General features: G+C 39.7%; 2 protein-coding genes across 5 annotated transcripts in view; one reads left to right on the top strand and one right to left on the bottom strand.

Annotated features, from left to right (window-relative positions):
- Positions 1-14,544, top strand: part of MATCAP2 (microtubule associated tyrosine carboxypeptidase 2) — a 125,977-nt gene that overhangs the window by 36,035 nt on the left and 75,398 nt on the right. The gene's annotated exons all lie outside the window — the stretch shown is intronic.
- The window catches only part of ANLN (anillin, actin binding protein), a 118,235-nt gene that overhangs the window by 30,866 nt on the left and 72,825 nt on the right, over positions 1-14,544 (bottom strand). For all 4 annotated transcript variants that reach the window (XM_087860905.1, XM_087860904.1, XM_045792862.2 and 1 more), the window contains exons 2-7: positions 11,392-11,548; positions 8,943-9,257; positions 4,560-4,945; positions 3,152-3,380; positions 995-1,185; positions 605-712 (exon numbers count right to left, since the gene is read on the bottom strand). In XM_087860905.1, coding sequence (XP_087717031.1) covers positions 605-712; positions 995-1,185; positions 3,152-3,380; positions 4,560-4,945; positions 8,943-9,257; positions 11,392-11,500 — 1,338 coding nt within the window. In that variant the 5' untranslated portion in view covers positions 11,501-11,548. The remainder of the gene's footprint in view (positions 1-604; positions 713-994; positions 1,186-3,151; positions 3,381-4,559; positions 4,946-8,942; positions 9,258-11,391; positions 11,549-14,544) is intronic.

Consider the following 14,544-nt stretch of genomic DNA (forward strand, 5'->3'; position numbering starts at 1 on the left):
TCTTTCTCAGAGAATACTGGTTAAATGTATTTTTCTATTTCTACTGGTACCCACTTTAAATGTCATTCTATTATTTTTAGCTTGAAAGTATATCCTAATACAGTATTTTGTACATGTAAATGAAACAGAAAGTAGTTTATAAGTAGGGACTTTGCTGAAGGCTGATGAATGAAATTTGACAGTAAGTAATGAAGGAATAAAGAGAAATTTGGTACATATTTGATGACCTGAAAGGATTATGGATAGTCTAACAGTGTGGCATCTGGGGAGAGTATGCCATCATTAATGAAAAAAGTAGATTCTGAGAAACATTTTAGAACCAGCATCTAAGTGGAATATTAAAAGAAATATGAAATCAATTGAATGATGAGAGCACATTTTAAAATTTTGATTTTAAGTAGGTTATCAGTGAATACATTAAGAGTTCTACTGAATGGGAAAGTATCACAAGAGAAAAGCAGAGTTGGTATGAACATTGAAGGGGTTTATGAATGGAAAATGGCACAGTTAATTGAACAGGATAAAGAGCAGTTTGACAATGCAGGACCACAAGTTAGTTCCCAGCACTACGTGTGGTTCACTTCATTTTTCTTGTTTACACTACCTGTTTGGTGTCTACTTGTTTGCTTCTTGAGTTTTCGCCTTTTTCTGCACTCCATAAATTGCCCTTGTCAAATCGGCCACGAAGACATGCTAGTTCTTTCTCACGTTCCTAAAACCACCAAAAGCTGTATTTTAATACAAGAGCCAATGGTATGTTTAAGAATAATATTCCGATACTACTAAATTTTGCTTGTCTTCAGTTTTAAGATTAAAAAATTCACAATACGCATGGAACACAAGACAATAGTATTTGCTAATTTGAAGTAAGCGATACAGGGAACCAAGATGCTACTTATCACTGTCAAAAAGACTGGTATTGGAATTCACAGTTTGATTTCTAGGTTCTATGCCGAGACCATGTAATGAATAATGTTAAAGCAGTGAGCCAGACCTGCTTGAGCTGTTGTGCTAAGTGAGTCGTAGATGAAGATGTGTTTTGCTTGAATAATCTTTCTTGGATGGCCCTTGTATTTGGAGTGATAACGGGGGTTCTATGGGGTGTGCTCCGAGCGGGACTTTGTTTGCTGTGTTCTTGACAACGCTCCCCAAAGCGTTCCAGGAAAGGCTTAATTCCTACTCCTCCTACAGAAAACACACACATTTTAGAGGCTCTTTAGAATAAGTAGGAATTATAATTTGTATTGAAAAAGTTCTGAAATCCAGTATGGCTCTAAATTGCTTCGATTCTACTTAAACTACTCATTCGGAAAGTAAACAGTATGAAAACAGCTTTAAAAAAGAAGTGTACCATATCATTCTATTTAATTCCATGTCTTGAAAGTCATTTATCGGAATTAGTTCTCTAAAGAAAGAAGAGGAGGGTCCTAGCCATGATAACTACTTCTATTTCTACAGCCCAGTTTATTTTATCTTGCTTTTAGGAAGTCCACTATAAAATACAGGCATTAAATCCTTTTTCTCTCTCAAAAGAAAAATTAGAGATTATTGACTTTTATCAAGGGATATCTTGATTCTACAAAGTCTTAAAACAGTATTCATTTGAAATAATATGAGGTACATTTAAAGTAGAACAAATGGGATAGCGTTGTGCCATAAAGAGGTTTATCTCTGTCAGATATCAGCATTTTCCTTCAAAAGGCCAGATAGTAAATATTTTGGGCTTTGTGACCACTGTCGTAACTACTCAACTCTGCATTGAAGCATGAAAGCAGCCACAGACAACATGTAAATAAATGGGCATGGCTGTGTTCCAATAAAACTTTATTTGCAAAAACAGGTAAAGGGCACAATTTGACCCATAGGCATAGTCTGAAGACGCCACATGTTACTTCATACCATATTGCAAACTAGAACTAGAATGCATGAAGAATACCAAGAAACATGTAAATTAAATATCTCTGAGGCCCTGATAATATATACTGGGCATAGCCAATAGCCAAGAATAAAAATTTAAAAAACAAAGCTTCTTATCTATGCCATAAGTCTTCAGAAAATTGAGAGTAACTAGTTCTCATCCATGTGGGGATTCTGCAGTTGTTTCCAGCTCATTTCTCATTTCGGCTCACCCGGAAACTGATTGCTGGTTTCCTAGCCCATAACTGATGGATTCCCACTCTCATCTCTCGGTCTACTTCTCTTTTATGAGGAACTACAGTATCCAGAGAGATTATATTTTTAAGAAGTTAAAATTTTGAATTAAAAGTTCTCCCAGGGCGCCTGGGTGGCTCAGTTGGTTGAGCATCTGCCTTCGGCTCAGGTCATGATCCTGGAGTCCCAGGATCGAGTCCGTATTGGGCTCCCTGCTCGGTGGGGAGTCTGCTTCTCCCTCTGACCCTCCCCCCCACTCAGGCGCGTGCGCGCTCTCTCTCAAAAAAAAAAAAAAAAAAAAAAAAAAAAGTCCTTCCAAAAGCAATTCTATTGAAAACAGAATATAGTTCAAAGTGAACTTTATCTCCAATATATTTGAACCATATTTTTTAGTGCTGTGTTTCTCAACCAACAGCGTGTGGGGGTATGCCAGAAGGTGTAAATCCCCACAAGATGAATACAGATTTCCAGGAGCATCAGTTTACTACAGGGAGTAATTTGGAACTTTCACATGTATTACTCACACACAATATACACACATACAAATATAATTGGGAGTGGAGTCATTTGTATACACATTCACTTTCCTTTGCTATTAGGTGTGCCTCCATATTGAAGTTTGCAAAGCATGGCTCTGCATACTTGGATACAAGAATGTTTCTCCATTTTGCCCTTAAAATGTGATTTCCAGTTGTATATGCTTTGTCTCCATCAAAAAGTATAGAAGAAAGTATCTACCATGGTCATTCTAGAAAAAACCCACGTTTAAACTGTTAAAATGTAACAAGTTACATACTTGGACCAGTAAATGGGCAAGTCTCCACTAATGAATATTCATTCAATAAATTAAAGCTGAGTTTGAAGAAGTCTCATGTCCTACATTCAGGCACTTGCCATGGCAAACCAACACCGTACAATTCACAACTGGATATTTAAAATGCTGAGGACAGACACCCTGAAAATAGTCAGCACTAACTAGATTTTTTAAAAGATACATAACCTGATGTTGCAGATTTGTCTTTAGATTGAGACTGCCGACAAACTTCTCTATTTAGTTCTTCTTTGGGCCGAACTGTCTGGGACACGGTTGACTTCTCAACTGGTTTCGATACCTCTGTTTTCAGGGGATTGACAGGAGTTTTCTGAAGTAGCTCAGGGTTTTGTCCCTCACAATTTTTAGCATCAGTAATGGATATAGTAGAAGATTTCACTGGGGAAGAAGCAGCTTTCTGAAACACGATAACACATAGGGTAAATAACAATATGCACGATATCTAAAGGTAGTCATAACAAAACGAGTCTAATTCTATTTGCTTAGTAGCCTTTATGTAAACTTATGAAAAAAAAAATTCTTTCTCTCTAATAGGTCAAACCAATTTGGAAAGTTTGATAAAAAGTCAACTTAGAAAATGCTATTATTCAAATTTTTCATATGTAGTTTAGCATGTATAATACACCGACGAGTAATTTCATAATAAGGGGTGGGGTCACTCCCTATTTTAAATAACAATTTCTTTCAGATTATCTCACTAGCACCTTTATAAATTTTAACTGTATGAGACCACATTGCATATTTTTGTCTTTTAATTAAGTCAATATTATTATTAATAATATTAATTTAACGAAATTATCATATCATGTACTTGATGGCTAACTACAACATATTTTTAAGTGCTATGTGCCAAGCATTTTACTAAAGGTTTTATGCACATTTTCTCATTTAATCCTCCCAATAACCCCTCTTTCCCCATTTTACAGATGGGAAAATAAGGTTTTGCAAGATTAAGTAACTTGTCCAAAGCCACACTTTTAATTGTGTGACAGGGCTAGGATTGAATGCAGGTCTCTCTAATGCCAAAACCTGGCTCTATATTTAAAAACGATGCTCAGAAACATAATACTTTCCTTTTCTTTTTTTTAAGATTGTTTTTAAAAGCTGAAGACGTAATTCATGTGCAAGATAAAACTTTCAAACATTTCAAAAGGCTATATGGTAAAATTATCATAACCACCCTTAACGATCCTGTTCAGCAATTAGCCTTTTGAAGGTAACTTTAGCTACTAGTTTATTATATGTCTTTTCAGAGAAATTCCATATCTTATATTACAAGCACATACATAAAGCATTCTACAGAGAAGGTAATGTTCACTGCTCTCCCTGATGGCTAAGAAGAGGCTCCCTCATTCCATGATTATACATCTTGGAGTTGTATGAAATTAGTGTAATTTACTTGTCAACTACTAATTTATCTTGGGATAGGCTACCAAATTTACGGTTTTTACTTTCTATGACACCAGTTTCTAAAAACACAAACACACTACATATACGTTCTAAAATACTACACATCCATATACATTATTACTCATAAGGAAAAAAATTTTCCGAAGACCAATATTGCATTGCTTACCACAGAACTGGAAATTGCAGCATTATTCAAAGATACACCCACAGCACTCGAGGATGGAGCTTTATTCAAAGAGGCCTCGCCGTCCCTTTGGGAACAGCATGTAGCTTCCTGCTGAACACTGCTGCTATTGATCCTAGCAGATGCTCCACTTGCAGAGGGAAATTTGGATAAACAAGTGGTACCAGGCTGTTCTTGTGCACTGTTCTGCTTTGCAGATGAGTAATTTACATCATCTTCCCACGAGCAAATAGTTGCTGCAAGGTTGGCTAGACGGCCCCTTCTACCAACTGGAGTTGCTGAGACGTCCGAGGGGGCTGGTTTGGGAGGGGAGGCAGCCCTTTCCTCTGATGGCATCGGTGAGATGAGTGAGCTTTCGGGTATATCATCTGGAAATGTTTTCAGGAAAAGAGTTAAAACCCATGTTCAAGAGTTATGCATATGGGTAATACCAAGATCACTCCCCTCAGAACTGTTAGTTAGTAGGTTTAAGAACTAATAAAAAGCTCTCGAATGCATGAAACTACCACACTGCTTAAATTTGACAATATCTTTTCAAATCAGATGACAGTCTAAATTAAAAAAAAAAACACACAAACTTCTTACACCTATTTTTTCCAATTTTTAATGGATTATGAATGCTTGAAGGTACCATATGCTTAGGTTATAATTTTAGAATTAACTCATGATGTTATAAGACGGCACAATTTAAGATTACATAGTCCACAGGCACGTATTGTTTTAAAATGGATGAGACCAGTGCTGTACAATAGAACTTTCTGCAACGATGGACATGTTCTATATCCATGCTATCCAGGACAGAACCACTAGCCACATGTCGTTCGTGAGCACTCGAAATGAGGCTAGGGCAACTAAGAAACATTTCACTTCATTTCAACTGATTTAAATCTTAAAAGCTACATATGGCTAGTGTCTACCCTATGGACAGCACAGGGTTGGACTAAAATGTTTTCCCACAGTTACTTCATGTGGAGATAGATCTCGAATAGATCTATCTACTCCCTTATGAAGGCCTGTATGCATAAAGCACACATAGGGAAACCAAAAATCACAGCACTTTCTACTCCACAAATTCAGTCAATGGAAGAGGTACCCTTCCTACTGTCTAAACCTTATACTTCTCCCCGAATTCTCAATTCTACCCCTCCAAAACCTCTTTTATTCTCTGCACAAAACTACACTCATCTGTCTCTAGCTCTGTCTCATCTGAGAGCTAAAAATAAACACCCTCTCATCAACATACACTCCTTTTTAGCTACCGTCCCCCTTGCCCTGCACAACATTCTCTCACCACTCAACTCACTTGAACCCGCCTCTGCCTACACCGCTGCCTTGGAGTTGCTTTTGCTGCTGTCACTAGATGCCAATACACACTCTGCAGCCCTTGTGCTTCCATCGGTGACATCATCCTCTACGAGTTCTGCCCGTGGGCCATATCCTCCGTGGTCTCCTTCTACCTACCAACCACCTCCATTCGGCTGTTCCCCAGGCACCCCGAGCAACATATGTGACGCTGAAACTGCCCCAAACATGTTCCTCCTCGTCATGGCCTCTTTCTCCTTCTCCCTTCTCCTCCTCCACCACCCAGACAACCCAGAGATTCTCCCTCCTAAATCTTACAGATCCCGCCTCTCCTCTTCACTTTCGCGGGCCGTCATCATTCCGCACCGGGATTATAACATTAACCTTCTAACTGGTCTTCCTGCTCCTGCTCCAGTCTCTGCCCTGTTCAGTCCCTTCTCAATTCTGATGCAGAGTGATCTCTCTACCACATTTGTCTACTTAAACTCTCCCAGTACCTCCCCGTCACTTCCTGGTTAAATTCCATGTGCTCTGGACCCTGCTGCTTTCTTCAACCTTATCTCTTGCTTTTCTACCAGAAAATACCTACTCTTTATGTCTGTGCTGTTTACAGTACCTCTGTCCTTTTTATGCATTGTTACTTCTGCCAGGGATACCTCCTCCACTGTCTGAAGCCAGCAGTCCCTCAGTGTCCAGGTTGATTGCCTCTGCCTCCTCTAGAAAAGCTTCCCTGACTACCACCGTCCCTGCAATAGCCTTTTGCATACTTCTCTGATGTTCCTGAGAATAAGTCCTGTCCTCTAAGCAGATGACAGTTTTACTATCATGTTTTAGGAATGGGCTTAATAGACCTCTAGCTCTTCTATCTATTCTTTATCAGAAAAGAAGCTTCAGGGGCACCTGGGTGGCTCAGTCGGTTAAATGTCTGCCTTTGGCTCAGGTCGCAATCCCGGGGTCATGGGATCAAGCCCACAATCGGGCTCCCTACTTAGCGGGGAGTCTGCCTCTTCTTCTCCATCTGTCTCTCCCTCAGCTCATGCTCTCTCTCTCTCAAATAAATATATAAATAAATAAACAAAAAGAAGCTTCAGTTATATTTTAGTACAATCCCTCATTTAACTGGCTTATACCCACAGTCCTAGAGAGCATCTACATCATTCACCACAACCACTCTATTTTCAAGTTTCAGTACTTAAAATTAGGCTGTGACGCCTTAATGAGATTGATTTTCAAGGCTGAGATAGGCATTTGTTAACATTTGCTTTCAAAATGTTCAAAATCGTTGCTGCAGTGTTTTCTGTCCTAGAATGTTTATGGCCTTGGCTGTTCTTCTGACCATGCGTTAAATCACAACCCTCTTTCTACTTCCCATAGAAATTTCCTACCAAACAGAAATGAGACATCCTCGTGTTTAGACACATTTACCGATTAGCCTCGTGAGGCATCATAAAGGAGCACGGTTAGCCCTCACTACTAAAATCACTAGCTATAACAGACCGCACGGAGCATCTGCACCCCCTCCGTGCCCGAGAACATCAGGTTGGCCACAGCAGGCAAGAGCTGAGCCCTAGAGTCAAACAATGGAGGTTGGAATTTTAGCTGCGGATTCTGGTCAGGTGTCTTAGCCTCTCGGAACCCAGTTTCCTCTTCTATAACATGAACAAAAAAGTGGTATGTAGGTTATGAGATTTTTATAAGAATTAAATGCTATACTCTATTAGGACAAAAAATATTTAGAATGCCTAGCGCTTTACACAGTTAATTTTAAATGCTCTGCTGTCCAATACTTATCAAAATTTCAGACCAAAGGCTGACATTTATGAAAGACTGCCTAAAACCTATGTAGTCCATCCATTTCTTCAGATCACTTGGTCTCCGTTCTGGCTATGCATCAGAGTAACATTCAGAGATATAAAAAAAAAAAAAAGAAAAAAGACAAAAGCACACCCCAGGGCTCCACCACACTCCTGAGATTCCAGTCCAATGGTCCAAATGTTTCTGTTACACAGGAGCCAGGCTGAAAGCCAAAGCTTGAGGACCACTTCCTTGGGTGAGGCCCCACTGCCACTGAGCTGTCCACTGTAGTCTCCTGGCTCTCTCTGGAACTGTGTTCACGGAAGTGAGCCTGGAGCCAGGCCACCTGCCCATCCTGAGTAACCTTACACATTAACTACCTTCTAGAAAGTCATCCTTGAGGAGCCAGGGAGGAAAGTTCTCTTGGGTCCTAGTTCCAGCCACGGTTCTGCTTTAATCTTATAAACAGTAGTCATACAAGTGATGGTGTTTCACCTCCTTGCCTTGGCTGCTAGCAAGTTCATAACTCTGGCAAGTGAGGTGGACCTTAAAGCCTGTATTTTGCCTTTCCCTTCTTTGTTCTGTCTTCTCTTCACCCTAGAATTTCCTTATTTTTCTTGTTTTGTAATACAGTTGTTTTTGTAAGTCATCTCAAGGCTTTTTTTTTAACAAGATAGGAGACAAAATTGTTCACAGAACACATAACCCTGCTGCACGACTACTGATTTGCTCTTAGACTCTCCTCTGAGTATGAGCCCACGGGAGACAAGGATCAGGTCGCTTCAATGGTTCCCAGCACCTGAGTGTAGCATGCGTTGTAGGTGCTAATAGTGTTTACCTTTTCTCTCCCCTCTACAAAACAGCATTGCATACCTTAGCCCCTCAAATTTATTTAATCAGTTAATCCACGAAATAGGATTTCTTAAAAATATAGAGCTGAAGATCTGCAGTGCTAATAATGCCGAGGGTATAGTTTGTTCTCGATTGTTTTTTACTGCAAATATAATTCCGTTATGAGACCAAGCTTTTGTGAACTGGTCTAAGAACCAGGTCTTAGCATCGACTCAGCATCTACTTCAATGAGAACACAACCAACTGATAAAGATACTCCTGATATACAAGCTATTTGTAAGTGATGGACACTGAGGAGATAGATAAAACAGGAGCATTGGTCTTTCGTGTGTTAACCGACATGTCAAATTGTCAACCTACCCAGTTGCATCTGACTTAAACAGATCTGAAGGACCACGCCATCCATATCATTCATACCTGCCAGATCATTATTATCCCAACGGCGCCGCTGCTCTGCCAGCTTTTGCATTCGCGTTTTCACTGAGGAGCCCGCTGCTGCTTCCAGTCTTGAATTGAGCCCTCTCCTCGCACCTGGCACGGGTGCGGGGACAGCCTCAGCGTCGCTGGTGGGAGCAGGGGCTGGGGGCTGTGCCTGAGGAGGTGGAGGACTTGGAGGACAGGGTTTGGCGGAAGCTGCCTCAACCGGTTTTTCATTTTCCAAGTTAGAAACTTCTACTTCGGTGGCGTCAGAACAGCGTTTTTTTGATGGTGATGGTTTTGTACAAGACTTCTCTAGATTAAAAAAAGACAACCCCCCCAAAAAAATTCAAAATTCCGTAATATCTCATAGCCTGAAAACTAGCAGCAGGTACTTAACAAATTAAAACATGATGCTTCTCTAGTCTCTTTAAATGATTTTCTTACAACAAGAAATATATAAAATTCTACTTTCAGTAGGTTAGAAATCTGATATGAGATATTTCTTTTTAAGCAGACATGTAATTTATGGTTTAAAACACCCGAATGAAAAGATATTCAAATAATATTCTCAAGATACTGGCCTAATACTTTATGTAGTCTTAAGACACCAGGAAATAAAAAGCATATGCATAGAATAAACAAATGTTTGGAGTGATTTTAAAGATTACACAGCCCAATTACCTCATTTTTAGATAAGGAAAACCAAGCCCAGAGCAATTACGTTACCTGCCTAAAACGACACAGCTAAGGGTAGAAATGGGCTTTCTGTTTTTAAAACAATTTTTTGTGAACAATAATAAGCAAGGTTAGAAGAGAACCTGGCTCAAGGTGTAGGAAAGGCAGGGAACCAAAAAAACAACTGATTTATCTGGTTAATACCAGGCAAAACCATTGGCACAACTGTTTTTATATTTTCATAACATTTCACATTTTAAGCTGCCATGGACACTTATAAAATAAATTTAAAAGTCCTAAAATAAAAAGGAGCTACCCAAACATAAGGCATATTATTTCTACCCAAGAATGACTTTTAATATATCTCCTGGGAAATTAACATTTTAGGATATAGGAATGTAAACTGCATATGAGGCCAGTTTCCTGGCTGTCTGACCCAGTGTTCTTGCTCTGGCAGTACCCGAAGTTCTGTTACGTGCGAGTCGTGATTGCCCTCACAGACGTCAATCTAATCAAACAGACATTATGAAACTTTCTCATCTTCTGTAACTCACTTATGGATCTATTTTTTATTAACTCATCATTTTTTGAAAGTGTTCCTATTTTAACATGTATCACCACCTGGGAATACAGAATTAAGTTTATAGTTCTCATATAAAACAGGAAATATTTCCACTGAAGCATCAAAACATAGTTCCAGCCACTAAAGTACATGGTACTCAACATTTCATTGTATAAGTTTGTGTCACAACGAAAACAGAAAAAGATCCTGAACTGGAGCTAGGCCTCTATTTTCCTGACCGAATACCATATATACCATGTATGTCTGATATAGATACCACATATGTGGAATACATATACCACGTATATGCATATGTAACATATGTTCCACGTATGTGTAAAATATATATACCATATATGTGTATATATGGTATTCCCTCTCTTCAAAATATACGTGTAAATATACGAAAATAAGTTCCCATCCCCATTCTATGGTTAGCTTACAAAATCACTGTGAGCCTGCCTGTGCCCTCATCACTTTTGTAATACTGATTTTGCCTTCTGCAATGCTCTCTTTCTACATGCCTTTTTAAATTTATGCTAAGGAAAGTTATTATCTCCAGATGATTCCACACTCTAGGAAAAGACCAAGGTGGCTAACTTACTGATACAGGCGGGGGATGCCAGGATTTAGGGAAGAATAAGATAAGTTTCCAGGTGTGTTTAGGTTTGTTTGTGTATATTTATTTATTTTTGTCTAATTCACCAGTTGTTAGATTAACCACCTGTACTTTGAGCCTAGCTCTAAAGAGCTGGTTCAACAGACAGGATGAAGAGGCTCATTAAATTTCAAGATCTGCAAGCACGTCTGCCTTTCATTACTCTGCTCATTGCCAGAGACCAGCTGAAAACTTGGTGGTCAGCTGTTCGGCACTGTTGAGGTAAACTCCACACCACCACCATGTATGGGGCCCTCTGCTCCTTTACTTTTCTCCCTTTGGGGGTTTTAAGGATAACTCTGGGTTGAGGAAAATGAAGTTCGACCGATTAATTTGAAGTATTTATTGGATACTCTGGTCTGGTCTGGTCTGGTAGATCAAGGCCTAATATAATTGGCCTGAACTAGAACAGAAGGCTCATCTTTCCCCCAGAGGCCACTATTACATTTGTCTCCCAAAAACCTGGGTTTTTCTACACACACAATGAAATGTTTGGGGCTTATCTCCTTTAAAAGATGCAAATTTTATTTTTCCCCCACACAGTCTTTTACCTTCACTACCAGGTAGGGGTTGCTGTTGGTTACTTGCTTCTGAAAGTGGCTCTCTGGCTCTCTTGGCGTGAGTCACAGACCTTGCGGCTGCCGTGGGCCTCTCAGCCATCTTTCTCTGGAGGTTCTCTCGCCTGGCACGGGTTCGTTCCAGCAGCTTCTGTACATGTAATACAGCAGTGTTAAAACACAAGTTCAGGGGCACCTGGGTGGCACAGCGGTTAAGCGTCTGCCTTCGGCTCAGGGCGTGATCCCGGTGTTATGGGATCGAGCCCCACATCAGGCTCCTCCGCTATGAGCCTGCTTCTTCTTCTCCCACTCCCCCTGCTTGTGTTCCCTCTCTCGCTGGCTGTCTCTATCTCTGTCGAATAAATAAATAAAATCTTAAAAAAAAAAACAAAACACAAGTTCAGTCAAAACTTCGCAGAACTTGAGGTACCTTCTAAAATCACCAGTTGCCATATAGGATAATATTAAATACATTTCCAAAGTGAAATCCTATGTAAGTTAGGTCAAAATTCACCAAATAAGCACCCAAATGTCAAAATGATTGCAGATGTAATATGAATAAAATGTGTAAAGTTGGTTTGGTTATATGAGACTTAAAATGGCCAGAAGTTTTTTCTGCTTCCATCCAAAGGTAGAATCTATTTCCACACCCTTGCACTGGGCTGGCCTTATGATTTACCTTAACCCACAGAATGAGGCAGAAGTGATACTGGGAGCCTTCCAAACTGGGGCTTCCGAGGCCTTGCAGTTTTTCTCATTCTCTTGGAACACTGCCACCAGGTGGAGAAGCCCAGGTCAAGCATGCTAGAGACACCTGGCCCCGCTGAGAGCCAGCATCGACCACCAGACTTGTGACCATCTAGTCCCTGATAATTTCCCAGATCCCAGTAGACTCCGGCATGACCCCAGGGGACACCACTGGAAACACAGCCTCGCTGAGCCCAACACAGATTGCAGAGCCACTGAATCGTGAGAAATAACATGGTGGTTGCTTTAAGCGCTTTGGTGACAAGAATAATGGTCTCCAAAAATGTTCATTTCCTAATCCCATCAACCTGTGAATGTTACTTTGCTCTGCAAAAGGGACTTTGTTGATGTGATTAAGAGTCTTGAGATGGAAAGATTATCCTGGATTATCTGGGTGGGCCCAATATAATCACAATTGTCTTTATGAGACAAAAGAGACAGGAAGGTCAGAGATGTGACCACAGAAGCAGAGCTTGGAATGATGGGATTGGTGGCTCTGAAGACAGAGGAAAGGCCCACATGCCAAAAAATGCAGATGGCCTCCAGAGCTAGGAAGGGCGAGGAAACCCATTCTCCTCTAGAGCCTTCAGAAGGAACACAATCCTGGCAACACCTTGATCTCAACCCAGTAAAATCCATCAGCCTTATGATCTTCAGAAGGTAATTATAAATATATGTGATTTTAAACCACTAAAAGTGTGGTAATTTGTTATAGCCACGAAACTAATACAGCCACTAAGATTTGGTATAATGGTAAACAAGAGATAATAGACATATTCAGTCCTAAAAACATGACATTTCCTAAAACAACAACAAACACTAAAAAAAAAAATCCCATTCTATTTAACTCAATATCAATGTATAAAAAAGTAACTTAATTTGATATCTTAACCCTTCCATAAACTCATGATTACTCTATTCTTCCCCTGAATCAACTAATGCTTCTATTCGAATCAGTATGGTAGAACAAACACAAGAGCCTGTCAATTCTTTTTCTTTCAAAAGTACCCAACTAAAGGAGGCATGCAAATTATTGGCTGGAGTTTATATGGCCTGCACACACAGATACAGTGTTAGTGAAGACTAAGGAATTATACTCCCATTTGACCTTTTTAATTTCCTTAATTAAAGTGGAATAATCTTTAAAATTCCTCTGAGTATGCAAAAGAAACATGAGCTAAATTTGGAAGGTATAACTCTCTACTTTTCTTAGGAGTAATTTCCTCACTAAAAGAAGTGAGGCTAAATCTAACTGCCGTGTCACTGAAAGAGTTAATTTATGAACCAAATGCCTCCCGAAACACAAGACCTTCACTTCACCCTTTATTTTTTTTTTTTTTTTTTAAAGATTTTTTTTTTATTTATTTATTCGACAGAGATAGAGACAGCCAGCGAGAGGGGGAACACAAGCAGGGAGAGTGGGAGAGGAAGAAGCAGGCTCACAGCAGAGGAGCCTGATGTGGGGCTCGATCCCATAACGCCGGGATCACGCCCTGAGCTGAAGGCAGACGCTTAACCGCTGTGCCACCCAGGCGCCCCTCACTTCACCCTTTAAATAAAAGTCCTCAGCAAACTCAAGAGTGATATTGTTACATAAATTCATATGTATATGATAATTTCCCCATGATAAAATATATCACTTACCAGATACAAAACTAGCCTAATTTTATTCATTCAAGGACATGCCCACATTCCACTCTGGTCAGTTAGAATACTTGTGAGTCAGTATATCTTCAGTTACCATGAGCAAGAGGTCGGTTACAAAAGAATGTGGCTTTGCCATTCAAACATACACAAGTACTCTATTGTCTACATTAGATTCAAAGATTTCAAAATTTTAAAAAAACTGAAATAGACAAGCAAAAGTTCCATAATCTATAAAATAAGGACTAAAGATTAATTTAAAAGAAATTATATATCTAAGGAACATAAAGTTCAATTAACCTAAGTCTCTATAATAATGCATCAGGAATTCAAGGGTTCTTTATTTATAAGGTACATTCCTTCAACTATCACACCTCCTTCTTTAAATAATAGCATAAAGAAAGAAAAAACTACAATAACTAACATAACCGGGAAATAAGATATTCCACATGGATGAATCTAAAATAAGCAATTTCTGCCACATACACACCTGAAATCATTTCTGACAGAAATCTTTCTAGGAGGTATTACTGATTTCCCTACTTTCTTTTTTTTTTTTTTTAAAGATTTTATTTATTTATTCGACAGAGATAGAGACAGCCAGTGAGAGAGGGAACACAAGCAGGGGGAGTGGGAGAGGAAGAAGCAGGCCCACAGCGGAGGAGCCCGATGTGGGGCTCGATCCCACAACGCCGGGATCACGCCCTGAGCCGAAGGCAGACGCTTAACCGCTGTGCCACCCAGGTGCCCCTGATT

Source organism: Ursus americanus, chromosome 3, assembly GCF_024610735.1.
Source record: "Ursus americanus isolate L20-20 chromosome 3, mUrsAme1.1.p, whole genome shotgun sequence".
Classification (NCBI taxonomy): domain Eukaryota; kingdom Metazoa; phylum Chordata; class Mammalia; order Carnivora; family Ursidae; genus Ursus; species Ursus americanus.